The 26,988-nt window shown below is 51.0% G+C and overlaps 11 protein-coding genes and 1 pseudogene across 12 annotated transcripts, besides 1 other annotated feature; 8 read left to right on the top strand and 4 right to left on the bottom strand.

Annotated features, from left to right (window-relative positions):
- Positions 1-485: 485 nt before the first annotated feature.
- On the top strand, positions 486-2,320 carry NCS57_01318200 (Alpha-galactosidase; the record flags this gene model as incomplete). Its single annotated transcript, XM_053062828.1, has 5 exons — positions 486-864; positions 915-969; positions 1,024-1,191; positions 1,244-1,384; positions 1,432-2,320. 5 exons carry the CDS (start codon positions 486-488, stop codon positions 2,318-2,320), a joined length of 1,632 nt encoding a protein of 543 aa, XP_052907723.1.
- A 3,771-nt stretch (positions 2,321-6,091) lies between these two features.
- Positions 6,092-7,798, top strand: NCS57_01318100 (uncharacterized protein; the record flags this gene model as incomplete). The annotated part of the gene is made up of 2 exons (XM_053062827.1): positions 6,092-7,650; positions 7,699-7,798. The coding sequence occupies 2 exons, from the start codon at positions 6,092-6,094 to the stop codon at positions 7,796-7,798; spliced, it is 1,659 nt and encodes a 552-aa protein (XP_052907722.1).
- A 796-nt stretch (positions 7,799-8,594) lies between these two features.
- On the top strand, positions 8,595-9,636 carry NCS57_01318000 (Pectinesterase; the record flags this gene model as incomplete). Its single annotated transcript, XM_053062826.1, has 2 exons — positions 8,595-9,216; positions 9,269-9,636. The coding sequence occupies 2 exons, from the start codon at positions 8,595-8,597 to the stop codon at positions 9,634-9,636; spliced, it is 990 nt and encodes a 329-aa protein (XP_052907721.1).
- A 390-nt stretch (positions 9,637-10,026) lies between these two features.
- NCS57_01317900 (Zn(2)-C6 fungal-type domain-containing protein) lies at positions 10,027-11,835 on the top strand (the record flags this gene model as incomplete). Its single annotated transcript, XM_053062825.1, has 1 exon — positions 10,027-11,835. One exon carries the CDS (start codon positions 10,027-10,029, stop codon positions 11,833-11,835), a length of 1,809 nt encoding a protein of 602 aa, XP_052907720.1.
- A 608-nt stretch (positions 11,836-12,443) lies between these two features.
- On the top strand, positions 12,444-13,350 carry NCS57_01317800 (uncharacterized protein; the record flags this gene model as incomplete). The annotated part of the gene is made up of 2 exons (XM_053062824.1): positions 12,444-12,997; positions 13,050-13,350. 2 exons carry the CDS (start codon positions 12,444-12,446, stop codon positions 13,348-13,350), a joined length of 855 nt encoding a protein of 284 aa, XP_052907719.1.
- A 964-nt stretch (positions 13,351-14,314) lies between these two features.
- NCS57_01317700 (uncharacterized protein) lies at positions 14,315-16,077 on the top strand (the record flags this gene model as incomplete). The annotated part of the gene is made up of 3 exons (XM_053062823.1): positions 14,315-14,596; positions 14,660-14,762; positions 14,822-16,077. The coding sequence occupies 3 exons, from the start codon at positions 14,315-14,317 to the stop codon at positions 16,075-16,077; spliced, it is 1,641 nt and encodes a 546-aa protein (XP_052907718.1).
- A 1,194-nt stretch (positions 16,078-17,271) lies between these two features.
- Positions 17,272-18,795, top strand: NCS57_01317600 (AA-permease domain-containing protein; the record flags this gene model as incomplete). Its single annotated transcript, XM_053062822.1, has 1 exon — positions 17,272-18,795. One exon carries the CDS (start codon positions 17,272-17,274, stop codon positions 18,793-18,795), a length of 1,524 nt encoding a protein of 507 aa, XP_052907717.1.
- An 835-nt stretch (positions 18,796-19,630) lies between these two features.
- Positions 19,631-20,099, bottom strand: NCS57_01317500 (CENP-V/GFA domain-containing protein; the record flags this gene model as incomplete). Its single annotated transcript, XM_053062821.1, has 2 exons — positions 19,631-19,975; positions 20,025-20,099. The coding sequence occupies 2 exons, from the start codon at positions 20,097-20,099 to the stop codon at positions 19,631-19,633; spliced, it is 420 nt and encodes a 139-aa protein (XP_052907716.1).
- A 728-nt stretch (positions 20,100-20,827) lies between these two features.
- On the bottom strand, positions 20,828-21,277 carry NCS57_01317400 (uncharacterized protein; the record flags this gene model as incomplete). The annotated part of the gene is made up of 1 exon (XM_053062820.1): positions 20,828-21,277. The coding sequence occupies one exon, from the start codon at positions 21,275-21,277 to the stop codon at positions 20,828-20,830; it is 450 nt and encodes a 149-aa protein (XP_052907715.1).
- Positions 21,278-21,304: 27 nt separating this feature from the next.
- Positions 21,305-21,637, bottom strand: NCS57_01317300 (CENP-V/GFA domain-containing protein; the record flags this gene model as incomplete). The annotated part of the gene is made up of 1 exon (XM_053062819.1): positions 21,305-21,637. One exon carries the CDS (start codon positions 21,635-21,637, stop codon positions 21,305-21,307), a length of 333 nt encoding a protein of 110 aa, XP_052907714.1.
- A 1,230-nt stretch (positions 21,638-22,867) lies between these two features.
- On the top strand, positions 22,868-25,128 carry NCS57_01317200 (AA-permease domain-containing protein; the record flags this gene model as incomplete). The annotated part of the gene is made up of 6 exons (XM_053062818.1): positions 22,868-22,893; positions 23,503-23,699; positions 23,773-24,202; positions 24,254-24,371; positions 24,426-24,475; positions 24,528-25,128. The coding sequence occupies 6 exons, from the start codon at positions 22,868-22,870 to the stop codon at positions 25,126-25,128; spliced, it is 1,422 nt and encodes a 473-aa protein (XP_052907713.1).
- Positions 25,129-25,194: 66 nt separating this feature from the next.
- On the bottom strand, positions 25,195-26,702 carry NCS57_01317100 (annotated as a pseudogene). Its single transcript has 4 exons — positions 26,402-26,702; positions 26,248-26,349; positions 25,406-26,199; positions 25,195-25,362 (listed from the first exon to the last, which is right to left on the bottom strand).
- Positions 25,195-26,702: a sequence feature.
- Positions 26,703-26,988: the final 286 nt, after the last annotated feature.

Genomic DNA, 26,988 nt, shown 5'->3' with positions numbered 1-26,988 from the left:
TACATCTGACCCCGAGATCCGAGATCCGCAGTAGCACTGCCACCTGGGACTTTCGGATCCCTGCATGCCCCGGCGTGAAACAGCAGAGGCTGAGTCAGATCCAGGACTGTTATACAGCGTACAGGGCTGAGAACACTTGGCCGAGGCCTTTTTCGTGTCTCTCCATTTTGCCCATGTTTGTGGAGGTCTCCAAAATCTTCCGAGGCCATGCATTGGCTCGGCTATGGCTCTCCCAGGGGGTTGGACTAAGTACTTAGCCCGAATTCTCATTCCTATTTGAGACTGATTCCGCGCTCACATTACCACGCATGGTTCCATCACCCCTCATTGCCATGGCCATATTGCCAAAAGTGATCGACATGACTTTAGTCAAGCATAGAGGTATAAAGCCCAATTGAAAACCTGCTGAGGACACGCCATCATGCGTCAAACGCTGACAAGAGGGTCTCCTGCTTCATCTACTGGATCATTTACACGCGGCCATCATGTCGGGACTTTTGCTCGCTAGCCTCATCGCTTTGTCTGGCGCTTACGCCAAGACTGTGAGGTCTCCAACTCCTCCCATGGGCTGGAACACGTACAACCGGTACAATTGCAACCCAACCGAGGAAATTGTCAAGGCCAACGCCAAGGGCATGGTGGATTTGGGCTTTGCGGAACTCGGCTATACGATTGTTGCCGTGGACTGTGGATGGATGACAAACGAAAGAGACGAGAACAATCGATTGCAATGGAACACTAAGATTTTCCCATCTGGTCCCAAGGCTCTTGGCGAGTATATCCATGACTTGGGCCTCGAGTTTGGCCTTTACTCTGGGGGCGGGTACTACCAATGTGGCTCTACTGACCTTCCTGGATCATTGGGTGTGTCTACCACCGTCAACACACAACATGATGCTAATGAAAACTCTTAGGTTATGAAGAGATCGATGCCCAGTCCTTTGCCGACTGGGGCGGTGATGCCCTCAAGTGAGTCGACGGCTAAGTAAAAGCATGTATTACGTGACTGACATTGTTTATTAGATATGACAATTGTTACTCAACGTCCAAAACCGTCATGGTCGATTCCACTTCGCCTGAGGCCCAAAGCCCAGATCGATTCATCAAGATGGGCGCAGCCCTTAATGAGACTGACCGAGATATCAAATTATTCCTCTGCCAGTGGGGTATCGGCGAGAATGTCCCAGACTGGTATGTAGCGATTGTCTGCAGTCTTTTGACTATATTTACTCACAATTATTAGGGCTGCTCCCTTGGGCAACACCTGGAGAATGAGCAACGACATCTTTGGTGCCTGGCGGGCTATCTGGCGCATCACCAACCAAGTCGTCGGCCATGCCAAGCACACTCGTCCAGGTGCATTTGCAGACATGGACATGCTTGAGTGAGATTCCAATCATCCATGACTGAGACTACTGCTAACGACTCTAGAATCGGGCTCGGCTTCCTGTCTTTTGAGGAAGAGAGATTTCACTTTGGCTTCTGGTCCATGATGAAGTCGCCTCTCCTTATCGGAGGAGTCTTGGATGAGAAGGAAATGCCAAGTGAATCTATCAAGATCATGTCCAACAAGGAGGTCATTGCCATCAACCAAGACCCCCTGGGCAAGGCAGCTGAACTCGTTATCCGATATACCGAGGAAGAGTGGGATGTGTGGGCCGGCGACCTTTCTTCCAATCGAAAGGTGTTGGCTGTTGCCAACTGGAAGAACGAGTCTCAGACGGTGGACGTTGATTTAAGTCTGATCGGCGTGGACAAGGCTAAGGCCCGTGACGTCTGGGCTCATGCTGACGGTTCTATCTCTGATATCGAGACCTTTGAACTGAAGGCTCATGAGCTTAGACTCCTCGTATTGAGCGAGATTGAAGAGGCTTCACGTCCCAAGGAACTCAGCTACTACGCCGCTGACGATGCATCTCTCGAGGGGTCCGCCAAAATTGTCGATTGCAGCAAGACCGAGTGCCTGCCAGTGAACAAGAAGATCGGAGACATCGGCGGCAAAGACACCAAAGTCACCTTCAAGTCAGTCAGCGCCCCTCGAGATGGTGAAGTGCTCGTGGGCATCGACTTTACCAACTACGACTATCGCCATACCATGTGGGACTGGGAATCCAACACTCGCAACATGACCATCACTGTCAACAAAGGAGATTCCAAGCGCTGGGCTTTCCCAATCGCTGGTGGAGACTGGTTTGAGAGTGGCAGGCTGAACGTTGTGCTTGATGGTTTCGTTAAAGGAGACGACAACACTGTCACTTTCACGCCATCATCGTCCTCGGGCTGGGCTCCTGATCTGGTGGGATTTGAGATATTCGAGTAACATGGCATACCAACTTCAGCTGGGCGGCTTCTCCAGTCAGTCCGGTGAGACGCCTGGAGCAGGGCCACTACTGTCCTATTTCCTTCTTACTTGCAGTCATTACCATCTTGTTATCAAGACAGCTCCCTCGTCATTAAACCAATCTCAAGCTTCTTTTAAGTAAGCTTGGCTAAATAGCAATCGTTGGTTATAAATACTCGCATGACTGGCGAAAGGTTGAACCTACATGGATGAAGTAGGCCACCCATACTGTTTCGTTGTTTTGGCCAAGATGTGAAAGAGTGCCTCTTGTTCATTGCGGAGTTGAAAGAGGTCACCCGCTAGGGCAATGGCCGTGCAGGCAATACTAAAGAGCCATCAGTGGTGCATATCCAAGATGGTGGTGCCAATGTGAACGTACATGTGAGCAGGGTTGACCTGACTGATTGACTCAGCGATTCCGCATATTAAGACGGCCAGCAAGGATGGAGGCCGAGTAACTGTTCTTGAAGACCTAACACACGCCTATGACTGCGTGGGCCGCTGCATACACACCTACGACGCGTCTGAGCAAACAAAGTATTTCCAAAATACGAGGATCGAGCCCAAGCGCGATTACACCTGCAACGCCATTGGGCAGTTGATATCCGCGTCTGGGAGAGCCCTTCTTCCGAGCACTGGCATTCTTAGCCCATGCAATGCGACAACTGGAATGAACCCCACCAAAGGCGTCGTCGACAGCCAACAGGTTTACCAGTATCTTGAGTCGTACGATTACGATCTCGCGGGAAACATTGAGAAAACGACCCATGCTGCTGTCAATCAACCGAAGGCTTCTCAGTGGACGCGCCGCTACTTGTACGATTCTCCAAGCCGTTTCAGCACCGACTCCAAAGTCCAGATGAGCAATCACTTGACTGGTACGGTATCTGGATCCCTGCCAGAGGAGTACGGCTACTCTGACGATGGAGGCCAAGTGGGTTGTATGACAAGTCTGCCCCAATATTCTCAGCTGAGCTGGAATTTCGAGAACTTGTTGGGGTCATCTTCTACGCTGTGGACCAAGGACGATCCCCCTCAGACAACCTACTACGTCTACGACTATTCTGGAAAGAGAATTCGAAAGGTGACAGAGAGTTTTGCCAAAGCTGGGTCTCCTACACGCAAGGAGAGAGACACTCTTTATCTTGACGGGCTCGAGATTCAGCTCAAGTTTATCGCGAATGACATGTCTCAGCGCATGATCACCCATGTCACGGGCCACAAACTCCTGGCCCTCGTTGAGAGCGCAACTGGCGAAAAAACGTTGCCAAGATACCAAATTGGTGACAATATGGAACTCGATGATGAGGGCCAACTGATCTCGTATGAGGGAGTACTCGCCCTTTGGTGCAGTCACCTACTCATCGATGCACCAAGAAGCCAAGGCCTCTCGCGAGTATCATTTCCAGCGGTACAAACATGACAGAGAAACTGGACTCTACCACTGCGGCGCACGATACTATTGCCCGTGGCTGGGACGATGGACATCGCCTGATCCTTCGGGAGACGTTGACGGACCAAATCTGTACCAGTATGTCAATAATGATCCCGTCAATTTTGACGATCATACGGGCCATTCCAAGGGCGGGCGTGGAATTTCAGCAGCCCGAAATATCAGAGAAAAGACTCCCGACTCAGAGATCACGTTGCTTGGGAGCAAAGTGAAACCCATACACCGCGGCGTTGACAGTCGGGATGCCCCACCATCCAATACCTTCATCACTTCTACCAAGAAATACGTCGAATTCGGCCGATACCAAAATCCAAGGCAGAAGAAACCAGCCGGCATTGTCAGCAACGTCCCACGAGGCGGGCTGAATATGCTGGGGATGCAGGGCGAGAAACTGAGAAAGGTGGCCTATGATTTAAACCAGGAAGTCGCCTACCTGAAATATAAGTACGCCTACCACAATCAGAAGTTCGACCGACAAGCGTATAGGCTGTATAAGTCGCTGAGGAGGGAGCTGCCGAAGTACGATCCGGGAGTACAACAAAGTGTCAGCAGGCACTGTGAATCATTGACCAGGGCACTCGAAAACCTCTTGCATGGTAAAGGTACATCAAAGACACCGTCAACGAGGTTCTGGTCTATGACAGGCTTCACGTACGAGTTCAGCGAGCTTGCCCGCGCCCTTGAGAACAAACACCCAGTGGACAACGAGGGCCACGGCGTCCTATGGGCCAATGGATTGGACATGTTGAATTATCACGAGGGTAACGCAAGGAAGACGGCTCCGATACTGGAGAGTACTAGTAAGATAGCTACCAAGGCATATCACAAGGTAGTCAAGGCAGTTGGCAACGTATTTATACCTGTGGAGCAAACGACCCTTAGTGGACAACGAGAGGCAATCGGCTTTATGTCGAACCAGCAACGATCCAAGATTCCGAGGGCACCGAGAGGATCCAGCATAGACGGGCAGGGAAATGATATTTCATTTGTGAGCTTCTTGGGAAATTCAAGAGGCAGACGTCGTTGAAATACGGAGCAAGTGTATGGTGAATGAGTGGGTAGTGGCAGTTGGCGAGGTGTGATTTTCAGACTTGATAGTGAGCAATTTGTCATTCTGCGTGCTGTTCACCGTCTCGTCGTTCTCATACTGAAACTTTGTTGATAAATCCCCAATTCAATACCTCTTTGGTGTCCACTTGGTCCAGGGTAAGACCTCCGACAAGTTGTGTCCGTAAAGAAGAGCGGTGTAGTCTCTTGCGAGACAGGACACGCCCTTCAATTCAAAACGTAAACATTCGGTCAAGATGCATTGCCAAACTGAAAAAAGAAAGAAATTCGAAACTGCTCCCAATTGGGGAATCTCCTGCGAGCCTGAATGTTTGAATGTTTGCCTCTTAATTCAACTGAAGCCATTCAGATAACCGCAAACCATCATGTGCAGCAAATTCCAAGTCCACCTAATTTACTTCTCCCCTCCTTTCCCGCCCTACGCAGGGAGACAGACAAGCCATCATTCTCCCAGAGTTGCAGCCACCAACCAAACCCCTGCGTTGGAAATAACCCTACAATCCGTTGAAAAGCTGGGCATGGGACGTCGGTAGACATGTCGCCGAGCCGTAAAACACCTGGAGTCTATGCGATTGGATGGGATTTCGGATCTAACCCGATAGTCCGAGACATTGTGTTCGCTTTCTCCCTTGTTTGCCTGCTGCAGACTCGTATCGGTGAGATCTAATCAGACCAGCTGAATATGCAGACTCCTGAGACTGTATCACGGCTAAATTATCACAGACACGAGACCAACCTCTCATTACAAGCCCTCATTATGCTTACCTGTTAGCTTATCCCTTAAGTTGTCTGTGGCTGCATTGCATTGCTTATCCCAATACCCGAGGTCAGCCCAGTGGTCAGAGTCTGAGACATTCTCAAGGGAGACCGTCTAGACGAGCACCTCCGGTAGGGCCAGGCTGGCCCTATGTGGCGTATGGCATCTTAATCCGGGGAAATATCGTATCCTGTCAATTCCAGGGATATTCCCCAGATTCCCGAGGCACCTTTCCCTTTCTTGGCATGGGAGTTGACAGTCCGGCCTCAACCTGCGAGATCCGAGTATAAGAAGGGTCGCGATGGTCCGTTCAAATCGAAATTCTTCATCAGCATCAATCAGCTTTCACTCGTTCACAAGCCGATTGCGTCTGCCACTCTTTTAGGTTCGACCTTGTTTTTTTCCTCGTTTTATCCCACTTTGTCACTCCTTGCCTGAAAGCACAAACACAAAACACAACTACAACATCAAGATGAGATACTCGTTCGCCTTCACCGGTCTTGTGACCGTGGCCTTCGGCTCTGGTGCTCTGGCCCAGACTACCGAGCCCGTCGAGACCATCGACCCGGTTCCCACCTCCGAGCCCGTCGTTCCCCCTACCACCGTTGTTCCCACCAGCGTTGTTCCTACCAGCTCGGTCGCCCCATTGCCGTTGCCCACCGACCCCTGCCTGGCGGACTGCAACAAGAAGCACGATGCTTGCAACAGTGCTCCCGGTGCTAACCACGCTTCTTGCGCTTCTGACTACGCTCAGTGCCTGGGCTACAACCCATACGCCGGCACTGGCTTTGTTGAGCCCACTGCTTGCTCCAAGAGCATGACCACCGTCCCCGTCCCCCAGAAGACCGAGTCCCCCGAGGTCTGCTGTGTCACTTGCACCACCACCTACAAGGCCTGCTGTGACGCTGCTGGCGATGTCATCGACCACTGCAAGATCGAGTACACCACTTGCCTCGGCTACAACCCCTTCGACATCATCCCCTGGATCGAGCCTACCGTGTGCAAGCACAACGAGCCCAAGCCCCCCAAGCCCACCGGAACCCCTGAGGAGTGCTGCATCCAGTGCACTACTGTCTATGACTCTTGCTGTGCCGCCGACGGTGCCATCATCGAGAACTGCAAGGCCGAGTACACTATCTGCCTGGGCTACAACCCCTGGGACATTGTCCCCTGGGAGAAGCCTTATGTCTGCAAGCACGGTGACAAGCCTTACCCTCCTCCCAAGAAGGGCGGTGACGGAAAGATCATCGTTGGCCCCCCTACTAAGCAGCCCTCTGGAACTCCTGAGGAGTGCTGCGTGACCTGCACCACCACCTACAAGGCTTGCTGCGACGCTGCCGGAGATGTCATTGATCACTGCAAGGTTGCCTACACCACCTGCCTTGGATACAACCCCTTCGACATTATCCCTTGGGTTGAGCCTACTGTCTGCAAGCATGACTCTTATCCTCCCAAGGGCAAGGACGGCAAGATCATCGTTGGCCCCCCCACCAAGCAGCCTTCTGGAACTCCCGAGGAGTGCTGCATTGAGTGCACCACTGTCTATAAGAAGTGCTGCGACGAGGCTGGCGATGTCATCGACCACTGCAAGGTTGCCTACACCACCTGCCTTGGCTACAGCCCCTTCGACATCATCCCTTGGGTCGAGCCTACTGTCTGCAAGCACGGCGACTCTACTGGTACCAAGAAGGGTGGCGACAGCAAGGACAACGGCGGCAAGATCATCAGCGGCCCTCCCACTTCTCAGACCGGCACCAAGCCCAACACTGGCAAGAAGGGTACCCCCGAGGAGTGCTGCATCGAGTGCACCGCCATCTACAAGAAGTGCTGCGATGAGGCCGGCGACGTTATTGACCACTGCAAGGTTGCCTACACCTCTTGCCTGGGCTACAGCCCCTTCGAGGTTGTCCCCTGGGTCGAGCCCACCGTCTGCAAGCACCCTGACGACGACATTGTCATTGTTAACGGCGGTGAGAACCTCCGACCTGCCCTGGCTCTCCTTGTCCTGGGTGCCATTGCTCTTCTCTGTAAGTCCCCAGTTTTCTCTCAGGTATATACAGCTGCTAACCATTTATCCAGAAATGAGCCCAGTTGGCGACCCCAGCAGTCGCAGTCTTCTTCCCTTCTTCTTCTGCTGACCCTCTTACCACTTCGACTCTTCTTTGTTGCCCCGGGGTGATCCCTGCAGTTGTGTGTGCCTTTCTCAGGCAGGGGACGAAAAACTCTTTTACATTCTTATGAATCTTATGCTTTATGGACTTTGCCATTCTCTTGGCGGGAAAACTTTTGTGCTGAACGACACGTATGTAATTACAGCTATGATTGGATCGAGCCCTAGCCGGGTGACGGCACTGGAGCCTTGGGGAAGCTTAGCTTTAATATATTGAATAATTCGCTTCACACTCAGTTTACAGTTAGCTTGACCGCCTTGTGATTGTGCTTTGTGTCTCGTCTTAACTGAGCCCGCTATAAAGTCTATCCCACAATGTGTCAGACCGCAACTTATTAAGGGGCAAGCAGCCAAACTCAACTGCTGTTCTCAGCCTGACTTCTTACTAACCGGTTTCATGGTAGAATGATGCATGAAACAGATATATCCAATCCTTGGCGGAACATCCCCCCTCGTCTCCAATAGAACATGACCCCAGATTAATCCACCAACCACCCGCCATCCCCGCAAACTCAATGCATTGAACTTGCCCGGGTACCGGCATTTGACTTGAAACGTCTGAAACGAGGCTCGGAAGGCGTGGCTCCGGGGGAACCGAACGATCTTCAAGGCTAACCTCGCTGCTACCTCGTATTAATCCGTCTGGAAATTGCTATTCTCCACCAATCGCGTTTAAAGTTTGCACGTTGTACGTAAATGGGACGGGTTTCTCGAAGACAGCAATGGGGACTTATAAAGAGCTGGATGACTTGATGAATGATGATTATTGGATCAGACTACTATCGACTTTGTATCAGTAGCCAAGATGAAGTTTCTTGCCACCTTGAGTTTTGTTACTGCAGCTTTTGCTGCCAGCCGAACCTCTGCGCCAAGCGGATGTTTGACTGTGCGCAAGTCCCCGTCTAGTGGCCAATACGGCACTATTCAAGCTGCCGTCAACGCCCTCTCCACCAGCGCTAGCGGCTCTCAGTGCATCTTCATCGACCAGGGCACCTACAACGAGCAGGTCCTTGTGCCCAAGCGCTCAGCTCAGCTGTCCATCTACGGATACACTGCCGACACCAGCAGCTACAGTGGAAACAAGGTCACCATCACCGCCAAGAAGAGCCAGGCTGATGGTCTCAACAACGACGAGAGCGCCACTCTGCGCGTCAAGTCGCCCAACTTTAAGCTGTACAATGTCAACGTTGCCAACACGTACGGCAAGGGCAGCCAGGCTGTCGCCTTGAGCGCCTACGCTGACAGCGGATACTACGGATGTGCCCTCACTGGCTACCAGGACACTCTTCTCAGCAACGAGGGTTATCAGCTGTACTCTAAGTGCCTAATTCAGGGTGCCACTGACTTTATCTTTGGCCAGAAGGCTTCGAGCTGGTTTGAGAAGTGTGATCTTCGCGTCGTCAGCGCGTCCATTGGCTACATCACAGGTAAGAAAGAAGCGTTACATAACAAATACTTGTGTACTAACAACTCCAATAGCCAACGGCCGTGACTCTTCTTCTAACCCTTCCTACTACGTCTTCAACAACTGCAACATCGCTGCAGCCTCTGGCAACTCTGTTTCCAACGGCGCGTACTACCTCGGCCGTCCCTGGAGAGAGTACGCCCGCGTCGTCTTCCAGAAGACGAGCATGACTTCTGTCATCAACGCTGCCGGATGGAAGGTGTGGAACACCGGCGACGAGCGTACCAGCAACGTCATCTTTGGAGAGTACAGCAACACCGGTGCTGGAGCTTCGGGCACGCGAGCTTCTTTCTACACCAAGCTTTCTTCGGCAGTGTCTATCTCGACTGTCCTGACGGGTAGCTACGCCTCCAAGGGCTACTATGATGCCTCTTACATGTAAAGCGCGTCTGATGCAGAAGGCGCCTTGCACTGTGTGCGAGGCAGTTGACAAAAGGGAGACGCGACGCTGATTCGCAGCTGACTTCACAAGTACATATTTATGGCGCGATTTCGCCAGAAATACAAATATTCTTTCCCATTCCAAGGTTCTCTGTGATGAATAGTATGCATTTACTGGCCCCATATTACGCCTTATCAACTAGCATTGCGTGATCTTGGATCCGGCCTTTGCGGAGCCGACTTTCCAGGGGCTCATCCGCTCGATAAGATGGCGTTAACACTGAGCAATTGTTGCGCGTTATTCTGCATGCATCCTCTTGAATCGACACTGAAAATCTCATTTAGATGATTGTTCCAACCGCAACAGCCTCTTGGATATTGGTTGCCATCAATGTCCCTCCACAGCGTCAATTCCGAGACATCCCCGACAGTGAACTCACACCAAGATGGCTCCAGCAAACCCAGCGCGCTAGCATGCACGGAATGTCGCCGAAAGCACGTCAAATGCGACGCCGGATCCCCTCAATGCATGCGCTGCCAGACCCAGGGACTGCGATGTCGCTATGAACCATCGCGACGAGGCCTGAAGCGACGAAAGCTTCACCATTTTGCTTCACGCTCTCCAGGAGACTTGTCAACGACGGGCGCGTCAACGGATTCAACTCTGAGAGCTGGTCGGCGAGAGCCTGAGCAAATCGTCTGGGATTCCGCCGATCCTCACAGTGCTCTCACAGACCTCCAACCCTCCGTTGATGGGAATGATTACCCGTGGAGTGAGCCAAGCCTTGCAGAATGTCTTCTGCAAAGGGCGCAGACCGCTAGCGATGAGACTGAGCCGGTAGAGGACGACACTCTTCTCATCAATCTTTTCTACACAAACTTCTTTCGAGCACATCCCTTTCTGGTGCCTCGAGCGCTCTACACGTCACAGAATTACCCTCCATACATGAAGTTGGTCATTCATCTCATCGGCTGCCATTATTCCGGAACGATATGCAGCGAGACGATGCAAGGCATGGCAGACGATGCACTGAAGAAGGCATGGGACCGAGGAGAGCGTAACTTTGTGCTCGTCCAAGCTCTTCTGCTCTTTTCCATGATCCTTCATGCGCGCTGCGTATACGACAGATCCCGCTCAAGCCTCTCTGAAGCTATCTCTCTCGCCCTGGACCTCGACATGCACCGCAAATCATTCAGTGTCACCCACTCGGCTGGATCTCCAGTCGTGGAAGAAAGCATTAGGAGAACTTGGTGGGAGCTCTACATCACAGACGGCTTCATGGCCGCGCTCGACCACAAGCCCAACTTTCGATGCAATTCGGTCAAATCAGACATGCCTCTTCCGTGTGAGGAGTTTCTATACTCGGGGGAACCGCTGTTATTTGAACCTTCGACGCTTGAACAATTTGAGTCGAGGATATACACCAATGACGACCTCCCCTTTTCGTCTTTCGCGTACCGCATAGAGGCTGCCCAGCTCTTCGCTCGCGCGCTGTCGATAGCCTCGACTCATGAAGTCCATCGTGACCAGATCCAAAATGTCGACAATCTCCTGGCTGCCTGGCCGCATCACCTGGGCGTTGGTAAAGCAGAGCCTGTGGATTCTACAGGGGGTGTGGATCATACGCTCCTCCAAGCACACGCTGTCGTCGAGTACACGACCATGTACCTCCACTTTCCCCGAAGTGATCTTGTAGGTGTCATCGCAGCGGCGTCGGGAATAAAGTCTAGCCTGGATCTATTACCGACCTACTCAAGGTCAATGCATGGTATCAAAGCAGTCGAGGCTGCCAAGCACTTCATCGACCTGGTTGGTCTAGAATCATCAGCCCTCAAACACAGTCCCTTGATGCTCAATGGGTTGCTTCTTAGCTGCACCATTCAACTATCCGCTTCTTCACTACGCCCATCTCGATATTCCGACCAATTCCACAGTCGTCTGTGCCTGAGTCTCGGCATACTAAAAACACTGTATCCGGTTTGGGCTTTGGCTCGAGAGGTTTCGGATGGCATCAGGTCAATGGCTAACCAGGCCTTGCCCAGGGAGAAAGACATGTCGTCGGATTCAGCTCTGTCTCTCGTTGATAGTGGGATTAATGTGAGCTCACTGGCAGAGGTGGACATGGCATTCTCTTGGATGGATTTTCCACCGCAGTTACCGGCGATGTCGGAGCAAGACGAGCAGAATCCAGGCAGTTAGTAAGCGGAAACAACAAGAAAGAACACGCCGATTATATTCTCAATTACCCACTTAGTTGACGATCATACATTGCACGAATGTTGGGTACGAACGGAGTTGCCCTCGCTACTCCATGTCATGCTTTCGGCATCCGTGGACATCTATAATACCGGATCCTCTTGGATAACTCATGATTCCCATTTTCTTTGAGTTTACCAGGTATAATAGTGAATACGAGCGTGACGAATCATCCCGAGTTACCCGGTGGTTTGGAATTGAGGTCCAAGAAGTTTTAGCCATGAACTCTAAACACCGTCACGGGCCACGATACTGACCCACAAATCCGAATGAATGGAAATTAAGGGATTATCGCAGGGTTCTTTTGTCTTCATGTGGACGCAGCCAGGATGTTTGGCACTGATAGTGACCTGAGAGACGTTTACAGCGGGAACTTTCTTATAGCTAAGAATTGGCGGATAACTTGTGACGGAAGCCATCGGACCTTGTTGTACATAGGTAGAAATGATTATATATATAAGAACATGCTTGGCAACGCCAAGTCTTGTGAAACCAAACAGTTTTCAATCATTGGTCACTCGTCTTTCAATATTCATACATCTGTGCACACGATGAGACTTCAGCTTCTCAGCAACGTGCTCTTACTAGGTGGCACTCTTGTCAATGCCCTAGACCTTGCCACAGCGAGGGCCAAGGGCATCATTCCGAGAAGCCTAAAATCCCACGACAAGATTCGACAGCACCCTCGAGATGTACAACACAGAGTGAGCTACATCTGGAACGGGGGCGAAGTCGCCGGACCACGCTTTGCCTCCGTAACTGCGGAGGTTGTGATCCCAAACATCACATTCCCCTATGGCTACAACTCCACCGCATACTACAGCTCGTCCGTCTGGGTCGGTATCGGCGGCGATCAAAACACGTGCGATGACCCTGCAAGGGTCTACGATGGAGGGATCATCCAGGGAGGCTACTACTACCTATACGATAAAGAGGGTGATTTTGGTGTCTTTGCATTCTACGAATGGTGGCCCAACCCACCCATCTTTTTAGATGACACCCAGGGTATCTGGACTGATATCGGGGATCATGTGCGCATGACGGTGACACAAAAGGACAACACTACGGGCGCATTTACTTGGGAGAATTTCACCCAAAACAAGAAGTGAGAAATCTACGAAAAATGCTCTTCCTCTGAAGCTAACCTAGCCTTCGAGATTCGAGATCGATCTAACCGCACCGGCAAACGGCACTCTTTGCACAAACCACGCAGAGTGGATCGTCGAGAGCTTCATGACACCTCAAGATCCTGACTCTTACTTTCCCGATTTTGGAGAGCTGACGTTTCACAAAGTCAAAGCGGTTTCGGAACAGGGCAAGAAGGCATCGCTGGCTGATGGTTATACCATCGCTGCTGAGCCGAAGCTAGGCAGTGGTAGGCAGTTGACGAGCTGTAATATGGTGGATTCGGAAACTACCACGTGCAAGTGGCTTGGGTATAAGGGCATTTTTGACTAGAGAGGTACACATTTGTGGTGTCATGGAACGGTCATATTCTTATTTGAACCACCTTCGGCATCTCCGTAGTCATCGAACCCTCGCCATCACAAAAACATTTTACATCTAGAATCAAGTCAGAAGCAAGCTAGCCTAGAAAAGATTCAGGTCCCCGGCACCACAGCTATAAAGCAATGCAAGACGCCGTCTTCAGGCACCAGACAGCAACTCATCATTTAGAAGCACGATTGCACCATCGCCCTTTCCTGGGAACCCTTACTAACACAAGCTACAGTATTCCTATCAGCTTATCTATCTTAAAAACCATTCGCCTCCGGCACTTCGATCCGAGTGTACCCACTCCGGAGCCGCATGGCGGAGCCGCGTCCGAACAACATCGCATCGACGACCTTTGCCACAGTGAATACAATTTCCGGTTTGATTAGAAGGGGATCAATTTGATAGATTCGAGAAATTTTCTTTGGATGGCTTCATGTTAAAATGTTGTAGATATTTGTGAGGGAAAACGCGTATTAAAGTGGTTACCAGGCCAGTCAGAGGAGCGAGCAATCGTATTATAAACCGAGCCAACACTTCATATCACCAGGTCACCATTATTAGGCCCAGAAAAAGACCTAGAATCCCTCTTAGAAGTCCGCTCACAATTAAAGTTTCTTAACATCCGACCGTCAGTCGATAGTTCGACCACGTGTGAAGCGAAACCGCAAACCAACAAGTTCACATCGGGCAACATCATGGTCCAGAAGAAGAACGCACGGATAAACCGATCATTCCACTAGAGAAGATATACCCACTAACCCAAAGTAGTCAATGGTCGCCGGCGAATCGGTGACAGCTTTTCCTCACGTATCCTCTTTCGTACAGAAGACGCCGACAACACCTCACCGAGCACGTCAGAGTCTTATTTGAAAGAGATCCGTATTTAAGACAAAGCAAAGACGCGCCAAGATGGATCTCCAGTTCAATGCAACAGCAGGACAGATTCTCCACCAGAAAGCAACGCCTTGAACATTCCTGCACGATGAGCGACGAGAAGCACCCCATCCCAGCTGTGGATGCGAGCTCCAGCAGTTCGCTGCATGACGGGAATGTCATCTCCAACAAGGCTGCTGATGAGACCTTGGAGCTCATTGAGCAGTATGGAAATGATGTTGGTGAACTGACACCGGAGGGGGAGAAGAAGCTGAAGCGCAAGCTTTATATCCACGTCCTGCTCCTTGTCACATTCATTGACTTTATGCTCTATGTAAGTACCATCTCGATTATCTAGAGTTAATATGAGCTCGAGTACTGACAATGCACGGGATAGGTGGACAAGTCAACCTTGGGCCAGGCTACTCTCCTGGGTCTCTTCGAGGATACTGGCCTCAACAATGCCGAGTATAACAATTTGAACTCGCTTTTCTACACCGGTGAGATTAAAACACCAAATCCTGTATCTCGTTCGCGATAGATTCTAACCATGTACAAGGTTATATCCTCGGTCAGGTCCCTGGCCAGCTCCTTATCCAAAAGCTCCGACTCCGCACCTACATCTCCGGCACCATCTTCTGTTGGGCCGTGGTCGTCCTCTTGCACTGCGTCGCCAAGAGTTATGGAGCTCTCATTCCTCTGCGCTTCTTCCTCGGATTTGTCGAGTCTTCAGTAATCCCAGCTCTCGAGATCACCATGGCCATGTTCTTCACCCCCCAGGAGCTTCTACATGTGCAGCCGTTGTTCTACATCTCGTGCATCGGCTCGCCCATGTTCACCGGATTGGTCTCTTATGGCTTGCTCTTCAGCAAGGTCAGCACCAGCCCTTGGAAGTTCTTTATGATCATCACAGGTGGCATTTCTCTGGTTCTTTCCGTCATCACATGGTTCGCGTACCCGAACAACCCCGCGACAGCCTGGTTCTTAAGCACCGAGCAAAAGGTTCATGCCATTCGTCGAGTCCACGACTCGACCCGAAGCTCTATTGAACAAAAGACGTTCAAGAAGTACCAATTCTACGAAGCCCTGAAGGATCCCGTTTCTTGGCTATTTGCCGGTTCGGGCTTCACTCTGATGCTGGCCAACAACCTCCCCTATCAACAAAGTCTGCTTTTCCTCGACCTTGGCGTTTCTCCCCTGGGATCTACTTTGGTCTGGGTTGCCTCTGGCGGCTTCGCCATTCTTGCCTGTATTACGGCGTCACTCCTCATCCGGTTCTTCCCCAACTACAGCGCCTGGTGGGCAGCGCTTTGGTGCATCCCCTGTATCGCAAGCAGTATTGGCATGGTGACAATTCCTTGGCACAAGACAATCGCACTCCTGGCTTGTTTGATCCTCCCGCCGAACTGCTTCGCGCAGACCTGGATCATCTCCCTCGGCTGGCTTTCCTCCAGCTGTGCCGGTCACACCAAGCGTCTCACTCGCAACGCCATGTTCATGATTCTCTACGGCATCTCCAACATTATTTCACCACAGCTCTGGAAGTCTGGAGGATACCGATACTACGGCGCCTGGGCCACGCAGATTGTCGCCAGTTTCACGCTGACACCTATTCTGTTGCTCGCTATTCGATTCATCTTGGTTAAGCGGAACAAGGAGCGCCGACAGTGGATTGCCGAACAGGCTGCCCTCGGCAACCATGGAGAGGGCTATGTTGAGCAGGTGGTGGGTGATGAGACGGTCAAGGTCAAGGTTGACGTTTCGATGCTTGATCTGACTGATCTGGAGAACAAGTTCTTTATTTACCCTCTGTAAACTTGGCTGAGTTAGTAATTGGGCTGAATGTAGTCAATATCGCTATAACATTACAGGATCTGGTAGTTAATCGCAAGGAATTTCTCTCCTCGATCAAGTGTGCTATTCCGTGAGTCCTGTAGATGGTAGACGAAGGGCCGTAATATGTCACTACGCCTTCAACCTAGCATATGCCAAAGGCTTTTCGTGCCCTTGTACCACAGATTCCATGCAGTCGCGACAGCATCTTCAGAGTAGCCCCTATCATGTGGCCGACGGTCCGAAGTCGGGCCTCAACGCGTTCAACGCCGAGTGGCGAGGGGTAGTCAAGTAGGTAATTAACATATCATCCGAGATTTATCAGATCTCTGATTAAACCCTACCCCAGTTATATCTACCCTGTGTCCTTCCAGATTATCAGTCCTCTTGCGTAACAGCAGTGTGGGGGATCACGTCGGGCCAACCTTCGGCGGCCGGCGGCCACTTGTTCAACGACATGATTACCAACACCGGCTTTAAGTCCCCAATTAAACCCAGAAAACCCGTTAGATCATGCGAGCAAATCTTGGCAAGGATTCTCGGCAGAGAAGGTGTTCACGCGAGATGAAATCTTAGCCTCCGCCCTTGGTTGACATCCCCATAGACCCACTTCCGCCCAACTTGTACATCCGCCTTAGCACGACAAGTATGAAGACTAGCGAGCTCAAGCCTTGTTCAGCAAGGGCGGAAAACTCGAGTTGGTGGAAAAGTGAAGTTCATGCGCTCTTGGGGCTTTTATGCTCAATAAATCCCTTCCTTGCGGCGGGCTGCAGCCACAAAAGCCTCCAAGCCCCTCTCGAAATCAGCTAGAACGCGCATCATCTTGGCATCTCACAAACCTCACGACAAAGAAGATAAGAAACCACGGGGTTATTGCGGGGTCCCGCCATATTCTCCGGGGTACAAATGGGAGAGCAGGGACTCAGAAAGCAATTCATTATATAACGGTTATTCAACTCATGTCATCGCGGCTCCACCAATCTTCGCCCTAACACGACAAGAGGGTTCGAGAATCGGATGGTGCCTCGACTCATCGGATCAGATAAAATGGCTTCGTGCGTCTACCTTTTTGGAAAATGTGAGGTAGTAGTCCCAGTAGTTTGGTGAAGAAGGCCTTTCTTTGCTTCTTTGGAATCTTGGCCTGTTTCTTGCTTTTCGTCAACTACAACCGCCTTCATGGATATCCAGACCAAGACAGAGGCCCACGACTCGGCACAGTCGTCCAAGTCTGTCGACTTCGAAGCTGCCGATGATACTCAGCTGGAGAGAGGACTCCATGGCCGACATCTCCAATTCATCGCCATCGGCGCTGCAGTCGGAACAGGCTTGTTCATCGGAACGGGAAATGCTCTCGCAACAGCCGGGCCTGTTTCTCTACTCATCGCCTTCATTTTCGTGGGCAGCCTGCTCTTCTCAGTCATGGTTGCTCTTGGAGAAATGGCTGCATACATACCCGTTGCAGGCGCATTCACAACCTATGCCACACGCTTCCTCGATCCCACATTTGGCTTCGCCATGGGCTGGGTTTATTGGTTCAGCTGGACAATCACATTCGCCCTTGAGTTGACCGCCGCTGGCCTTATCATTCAATACTGGGACAAGAGCCTAAACATCGGTATTTGGATTGCTGTGTTTTGGGTTCTCTTCACTATCGCCAACTTCCTCCCGGTGCGGTGGTTCGGAGAGTTTGAGATGTGGTTCTCCAGCATCAAAGTCATCACTATCATTGGCTTCATCATCTTTTCCATTTGCGTTAATGCAGGCGTTGGCCAACAGGGCTACCTGGGCTTCAAGTACTGGGGCACGCCCGGTGCGTTTGCTGAACATCTGGCAGAGGGCGCGACTGGCAGATTCATCGGCTTCTGGTCCGTCATGATCACCGCCGGCTTCAGTTATCAGGGCTCAGAGCTTGTCGCCATTGGAGCTGGAGAAACCAAGGATCCTCAAAAGACAATTCCTTCTGCTATGCGTTGGACCTTCTGGGGTGTCTTCTCCTTCTTCATCTCGACCGTCTTCTTCCTGGGCCTCAATATCCCATACACAAATGAGGGTCTTCTCAGCGACTCTCAAGACGCTTCAGCTTCTCCCCTCGTCATCGTCGCCCAACTTGCCGGAGTCCCGGTCCTCCCATCCATCCTCAACGCGGTGCTCCTTACTGCTGTTTTGACTGCCGCCAACTCGGATGTCTACTCGAGCAGTCGCATTCTTATCTCTCTGGCTGACTCCGGCCATGCCCCAGCTTTCTTAAAGAAGACGAACCGCTTCGGAACGCCATACTACGCAGTCGGGTTTTGTGCCATTTTCGGATTCCTATCATTCCTCAACCTGTCTAATGATGGCACTGTTGTCTTCAACTGGTTTCTCAGCATCACATCGGTTGCTGGATTCATCGCCTGGGCCATCATCAACGTATGCCATATCCGCTTCATGAAGGCTCTGTCTTTCTATCAAATCCCCCGATCAAGCCTACCCTACGTGGCCCCTTTCCAGCCATACCTCTCTTGGTACGGCCTGATATTCACTGTCCTCATCATTATCACAAGTGGTTTTGAGGTGTTTATTGAGTGGGACACCAGCAAGTTCTTCACGAACTACATCAGTCTGATCTTGTTCGTTGTCCTTGTCGTCGGACACAAACTCCTTTTCAGGACAAAGATGGTCCCGATTCAGGAGATGGATATCGTCACGGGGAGTGCGTAGAGCCGCAGTGTGACTAAGAAAAAGCCGTACTGGTTAATTACTCCTAATTGTCATAATAAAATTTCTTGTGATATCCATCCGAACCCAATGCTGCAATACATTATCTCGTGCTTGTCCTTCTAGATCCGATTGAGGCATCACGGCCAAGACGTCGTTCTGGGGAGAGCGCGTATCCATGCTTGATGCAACCTCCGATCTCGCTCTGCTAGTTGTGCATGTTTTATCTAAGTTTACTCTTATCGATAAGATACACTGATAAAGAACTCTCCACTTAAAACGATCAACCCCAAAGCTCATTGGCCTAATCTCTTTGTTGGCATTAGGCTACATCACGTGCCGTCCCACAGCCCTTCGCCCAGCCAACATCCAGCTCCAACCTCACTCCCCTTTGTGCACCTTGCTCCTCGTGACGCATCAACGACTTGTAAATCTGCCCGACCTGGATGTCCTTTCAACTCAAAATCTTTGATCAGCAATTTCAAACCGATCCTCACATGCATTTGCGATGGCGTGAACGGTCAAAATCCTGACACGTCAGACTTGCATCATTCCATGCCACAAACCTCAGTGGCTGCCCTTGGCTGACTCTGAAAATACAACCTTTCGAGAGCCAAGCACGGGGAGCCGGGCCGGTATACGGTCTCCCTCAAATACAACTTCAACGTTGATAAACCGATCAATCAATTTGGATCTCGGCTATTAAGCCCTTCACTCTGAACCGCGTGAAATGTCAATAGATACTCTTCTCGCAACAAAGGTATATAGTGGGACAAGATCGATGATGCCAATTTCCGCTCCTTTACACAACGCCAGCCCCAGCGAGCTATTTCCTAACCTAAAGCTGTTCCTTCTGCTCTGCACCCTGCAGAGCAACCAGCCAGGAGGCTCTCTCAGGAGCGTACAGCTCGACATCAATCTTCCCAGTGAAATTGGTCGGATCTGTCAGTGTTCCCGCCTGAACTATTTTCACGCCTTTGAACTGGGATGCCGAAGCCTCTTTCCACATGGTTGTCCCGCAGTCGGGACAAAAGAACAGGGTGATGGTCATGCCGGTCTCGTGCTCGGTAGAGAATGACTTGGGCTGGCCACTATTCAGGGTGAACTTTTCCTCTGGGACAATAAAATTAGTAGTGTTTGTCCCTCCTGAGACCTTGCGGCAGGTGACACAGTAGCAGAGAGCCTTGCCAGAGGTTAGATAGTGATAGAGTCGTAAGTTGAGGCGGCGTTACCTTCATAGCTGGCTCATCCGTGTATGAGTAGGTGCATGCCCCGCAGAGGCAGCTACCAGAGGTGACAGGGGCCATTGTTTTGAAGACAGCGGATTTGCTGGGAGATCTTTAGAGGTTGTAGTGACAATAATTTTGATCAGTCAGGCAGAACCAAGAGGTGAAAACATGTGTGTTTGCCCGCTTGATAAGTCGACGAGAGTCTCCGAGATACCTTTCACAAAACAAGGTTGAACCAGAGTTGGGTCTTGTGACCAAACTCCGAAAATTAACGGAAAAGGGAGAGATTCATGCTTGTGTGCCCTCATGATGATGTATTGTTTAGACCACGTGGCTAAACCTTGGAATAATTCGATGAGGATGAATGTTTCAGCTTGGAAGCCTCAACCTCCAACCAAGATACAGCAAATGCTGTGAGGTGGTTGAAATAAGCTATGTCAACAGGGCCAACCATCTCGGGGTGCCGTATCTCCCCGTCGTTGGCTCCGGACCCGGTGCCGTTGGCCTCGGTAAACAATGTCCGATCTCCTGAACTTGTCCCAAGGGAACATCAATAGAGTGACGATGCCTATCTGCTATTTCATTCTATAAGCTATCCAGTCTGAAATTTCTTGCCCTCTATAGGCATATATCAGAGCTAATGCCATATTGCCCACTGTCACGGGCACAGCAGCCGTCCAATAGATTGTCTGATTGTGCTCCATATCCCGTGTGTCCATTGTGTTCATACCCATGAAGCTCGAGACAAAAGATCTATATATGGGTTAATGACTGTCAAAGTTGGCACCTTGTTTATGTCGGGAAACCTACAGTGGCAAGAAAAAGAGCGTGACGATAGTAAACACTCGGGTGGATTTTCCATGGTTCTCCTCGAGAACCTCGACGGTCTGCTTGACATTTTCCTTCAAAGCTGTGGTTTTCTCCCAGAGCGTCAGCAAATCGGGGTTGACGGTCGCTCGCTTGTTCATGTGTGATCTCGCATAACGGCCCTCGATTAGGTGCAAGTCCATACGAGTCGGGTCAGGGAGGTGGAACGACCACGACCATATCAATCTCATGAAGTTGTTGACGACCACCCGCTGGCAATTTCCCATCACCAGGAGCGCGTCTATCTCTTCCTGTACGGCGTTGATGTCGAGAAACAGCCGCTTCTGTGGCCGCCGGTTGGCCTGGATGTGCAGCTTAGCCACATAGTTCTGGTAGGTTTCGACAACCTCCATCTCCCCGTCGCGCCGGTCGACTTTGTCATCTTTCATGTTCTTGGCTATCTTGAGCGGTCGACTTTAAAGCTTGAGCATGACAGCCAGGACGAGAAACTCGGCACCAACCGCCTCGGCACCTAAGCTCTCGACCGTTGAAGTGGTGTTGGTGAGCACAATGATGTCACTCTTGATGCCTTCCGCGAGATGCTTGGCTGCATTCGATGCCCGAGATGCTCGGAGCTCCACATCGGTGATATCTTCAGAGATAATATCTGACCGGATGACGTCTTTGCCGGCGGTTGCGAGCGAGAGGCTGTTCAACAGCGAGAGATGACTTCCCCTGAAGATATAAAAGGAGGCCAATTCCCCAAATAGGGCGCGCAATTTCTGGGAATGAGGGGGCGTTTTCTCCATCTTGTCTGTCCTGAACGCCCTCGCCGCCAACAGGTGCAATTCTTCAACGGTCGAGTTTAGGTCAAGCAAATCGTGAATGAACTTATACACTACATCCTCGACGCGGTCGACACTGATGGTATCTGGACCTCCATAAGTAGTCAGACGGAGCCAGACAAACGACGGGTCATCGAAAGGCCTTAGACCCTCGCTCTCACATGTGACTCGCCGGGAATGGTGCGAACGAATATGTTAAAGGGCTTCAGCAGCAGATCCGTATACCGTCTCCGATCGGCAATTGAGGCAGTCAGCCCATGTCTCTTGTCTAGGCCCTCGAGCCTTAGCCCTCTCAGAAAGCGAGGACAAGGTATCAAAGTCTCGAATCATGTAAGTCTTGCGTGGGCTACCCACGTACGCCCATGATATTTGCTAGAACGCATCACCAACTAGGGCCCCTCTAATGTGTGTCTTGGATTCAATACTCGCCCGGCAGATAGCATCAATCGATCCCCAAAACCGCATAAGGACCGGATGATCAAGGGATCTGCCTCCATCTGTGAGAAATGAGGCGAGAATCTTCTGGGAGGCTTCGACGACCTTTTGCTTGAGTTCCTGACAACGCTCGGTGGCCTGGTGGTCTGGAATCTGTTTGGATTCTTTCTTTTCCGGATCCGACTTGCTTGAGAAGGCTCGCTTCATCCTAGACCTCAGTCGCGTCGAGCTGTCTGATAAATCATCACTATTCTGGGAGGTCATTGATGCTGTCTCAACGGTGGGTGACAAATAATTAGACAATCCAGCCGCTTTTTTTCCTGACTTCGTATCGCTAGAGGCTGAACTGGACCCAAGCTGTGGTTCACTTGTAACCTCTATCTTTGGCCCATTGGAGTGAGAAATAGGAGAGCTCGGCTTTGGCGTCTCCTTTCCTTTAGCAAGAGTACTTTGCTCTGAACTTGTCGGCGTTGGGGACTGAAGTTCATGTCGGCGGAGAAGATCATGGAATGTGCACTGGAAGGTTTCCAAGTACAATGATCGAGAGCTTTGAACAAATACTTGTCGCCTATTTCTGGCATTTGCCCGTTTGTCTTACCCTCAAGGAGCCAGCTAAGGAACGGGATCCAGTGAATGTGGTCGGATTCGGCAGTGGAATTTGGATTGTCTTTTTGTTTTGAGGCAGAGTTATCGTCGTTATCTTTGATGGCAGGATTGTAACGCATTGGGGGGTCCCTCATTGGTGGTGTGTGGACAGGAATGCAGAACCCTACCCTGGACGGGCAGTGAGTTCTGGTGTGGAATTTTGGTAGGAATTTATTACTTGGCTTTTCCAGTTTTGTAAAAAGCTTGCAATTTCAGCTTTGCGGATTGTATAATTGATCGTAGAAGACGTATAATACGGCTGCTAGAATATTGCTAGATAGCATGTGCTCTCGAGGAGATTCACGGTCGTGTGAGGTCATCTCCGTGCACCCCCTGATAAGGCCGTTATCCTCGTGTCTGAGCTCCACCTTTCATCTGTGCCTGGATCGTCTTGGATTGCGGAATGTGGGCGCTCGGTTAAGCTTTGACTACCTACGTCATAATTAATTCTTGACATATCACTTTCCGGAGTCCCTCGGCAATGATGATAAAGGAGCAATGCCTTCACATCTTCGGCATCTCATCCTGTTATGCACACTAGCAGAACCTCGTATCGACGCTGCTAATTGTGGACCGCGTCAGCCAGCAGCGACTCCCAGAGCCCGGTTGATTGGTTGGAAATGCCTCACACGAGACCGCCAATGAGCAAAGCCCAACCCAGCCCCCCCTGAAGCCGAAGCTACCGACGCGGGTGCGCGTTGCGCTGGCTGATTAAGCGTTTCCGATATCATTCTTTTTCCCTGTCTCAGACCGAGCATCCCTGATGCTTATTCCTTCGAGCCTCAACTTGTCATCGCAAGTGCTGACCAGGCCGGATTCGAGATGGCAGGGCAATCGGCAGCCCAGGCGCTGCTACTCAGGTGCCTCTTCTTCTTGATGGCCTTGTCTGTCCGAGCCGAGACGGAAAAGCCGGATCTCCGATGTCCGGATTATGTGGCTAACTACGGTATGTCAAACTTGCTGACCGCGTCGTGACCGAACCGTGCGGCAACCGTTGACTAACGAGCGACCTGTTCTAGCGCCTCTTGTCTGGCTGCATTCTGAGGATCCGTACATGCCCAGCGACTTGCTCGCCCATCTTCAGCACACGACACCAACGGTGCAAGGGCATGCAATTAACGGTATCCCTTCAATTGATCTCGGCAACTTGGGGACTCTCAACGAGTTTGGAGATGAAGATGTTGCCCTGGTATCCAAAGATGATCCCTTTTCTTATCCCAAATGGATTCTCGGCGAGGCACCAGACGATGCTGGCAGGATACACAATGCCACACCTTGCGCCGTCATTCTTGTAGAGAAGAACGAGGTTGACCTGGATGCGTTTTACTTTTACTTTTATTCCTACAACGAAGGCCCCAACATCACGCAAGTCCTGGAGCCTCTGAATCGTCTTGTTACAAGCGAAAAGGCCTCGGCTGGCATGCATTTCGGAAACCACGTCGGAGACTGGTGAGTCGTGTTTGGATTGCTGTTCTGGGCATGGCTGACCTTCATCTCAAGGGAACATAACATGGTCCGCTTCCGAGACGGAAAACCTGTTGGCATTTATTACAGTCAGCATGTTGATGGCGAGGGCTACGATTGGAATGACGCAGCGGTTTCCAAAGCTGGTGATAGAGTACGTTTATTCTCAAACATGTCAACTCATGACCGACCCGCTAACAATTTGTAGCCCATCGTGTACAGTGCCCGAGGGTCTCACGCCAACTACGCCATGCCTGGGTATGATACTTCCTTTATAGCAACTCTGAGTGCATACTGACATGTCTTTCAGCGCACCCGTACATAATGCGGCTTTGATTGACTACTGCGATGAAGGGAAGAGATGGGATCCCGTCTTGTCGGCCTATTTTTACAAACTCGACACCGACACCTTCACTCTTATCCCCCTCACCCCTCCCAAGCAACAATCTCCGAGATCTTCCTCCAATCACACGTCATGGTTTGAGTACAAAGGACACTGGGGTGATTTCCAGTTTCCTCAATCCGATCCTCGCCAAGAAACCATCCCCCGCTTCGGAGTTCACCGCTTCGAGACGGGGCCGAACGGACCCCGATTCAAGCACCTGTTGCGAAAAGGTCTTGTCCGAGATCAAGCACGGAGATTGAGCTGGACGGAGTGGGCTGTGGGTATATACATGGCTTGGTATCCTTGCTGTATAAGAGGATGGAGGAAATGGATTTCTGTGGGTGTGATTATCACTGCTTTCGCCGCTGTTGTGGTAGGCATCATATTTGGCGTTAGGAGGTTGAGGAAACCGAAAACGGTCTACACAAAACTACAGGCGGAGGATATCCAGATGGATGAGTGGAGGAGAGATGAGGAGGCGTTGCTGTCATCATCCGAGGACGAGGATGACCGTCATCGCCGGTAGAATGACTGAAATTTTTCTATTCTAGCACAAAATCTTGTGATGAGAGAAACGAAATTTATAGACATCTTATGATCCTTGAGTCCATCCACCTTCTGCTTCAAAGATACGGCCGACTGCTTTGCCCACCTTGAGGAGGTGACGATCTCTGAAACGGGGTGCGATAAGCAAAACCCCGACCGGCATGTTATTCGGACCCCGAAAACCCGGAATGTTGATGACTGGGGAGTGCAACGCCTGCTATTGTCAGCCATGTCCCGTGGAGTTCCAATCGACTTACCGTCCAAGTTGAAGCAAGAATCGGACTTCCAGTATTATCTAGTCCCTCTGGTGCTTCGTCTAGCACACTCGGCGCTAGAACCGCATCGTAACGACTCGCAATGGCGTCAAACTTTGGACGTAGGGCGGAGAGACCGTCGTACGCTTCGAGCTGGTCTTTGTGAGTGATCTTTTGCTTGTTCTCAACCCATCCAATCAAATGATCGTGCAAATCTTGCTTGGCAGAGAGGTACTCGGGGAGGAAAGTTATACCGCCCTCAGTCTGGCCGAGTTTGCCGTGCCATTCGACAACACGATCGAACTCGGAACCGAGGCTGATATCTTCGACTTGAGCTCCGTGGGCTTTGAGTAACTCCACGGCCTTCTCCATAGCATTTATCGTTCCCTGACCGGCGAGACTCCACTGTATCGTTCTACAAACAGCGATACGAGAGCCCTTAATATCAGTGAATGTACTTTTCTCGTCATCATGGACCGCAAAGAGATCCATCAAGGCGTCGACGTCATCTACGCTACGAGTGAAGAAGCCGATGGTGTCGAATGTGAGGGCACTAAACTTCTGTCCCTCTCGTGTGATAGCGTTCCATGTTGGTTTGAAACCGTATGTCCCATTGAAGGCGGCTGGGCGGACGATAGAGCCCATGGTCTGACTCCCAAGCGCAACAGGTACCTGGAAGTCGGCTACAGCTGCACCAGATCCAGAAGAGGAGCCTCCTGGGGTGCGCGTGGTACTATGTGCGTTTCGAGTCTTGGGACCGGCGAACACGGCAGCGAATTCAGTCGTTGTTGTCTTGCCTGGCCATTATCAGCAACATGGTGCTTGGGGACTTGGCTGAGACTCACCGAATATGAGGCACCCAGCATTTCGAAGGATCGTCACAGACCCGGCATCTACTGCCACGAGGTGATCCTTATATATGGGTGAGCCATGCGCCGTTGGCATATCTGTTGGCATTAGTAAATAGCTCTCGGTGTACTGAGCTTGTACTTCACCAACCTTTGGTATAGATGATGTCCTTGACTGCAACTGGCAGGCCATGGAGTGGTCCTCGCCTCTCTAAGGGCACTTTATCGAGTTGTCTGGCCTGTTCTAAGACGGCCGCTGGATCGAGATATGCCCAGGCCCTAACGTCGTCGTCGCGATGATTGATCCGTTCCAGCAGAGAAGATGCATACTGCTCAATCGTAATGTCTTTAGCCCCGATCTTGCCAAGCGCCTCGGTAGCTGTCAGGCGCCAGAGGTGGATCGTCATATTGTATTTCTTGTCCGACTGTTTCCTTTGTGACCTCGATGCCTGGACTGCGTGTCACCGCTTCCCCGCTTGGTGTTTATCATGGTGTGTTCGGGTGACTCCACCGAGAGAGAGGGGTTGTCGCTTGTTTTTTGCCGATCTCAAATTCGCCAAATATTTACGGCAGTTTCTTTCTTGGCGGCTTTTACGTAAAACTATTCTTTGGGTCCAGAGTAGCGACTATGACATGCATACCCCAGATCGAGGGATGATGATCGTGGAAGAAGCGACATGGGGCTTCAACCTTGTTTCTAGGATGGTAGTGTCAAAGGATAGGCATACCCCCTAACAG

Source organism: Fusarium keratoplasticum, chromosome 11, assembly GCF_025433545.1.
Source record: "Fusarium keratoplasticum isolate Fu6.1 chromosome 11, whole genome shotgun sequence".
NCBI lineage: Eukaryota > Fungi > Ascomycota > Sordariomycetes > Hypocreales > Nectriaceae > Fusarium > Fusarium keratoplasticum.
This window is presented reverse-complemented; position numbering and strand designations above follow the sequence as displayed.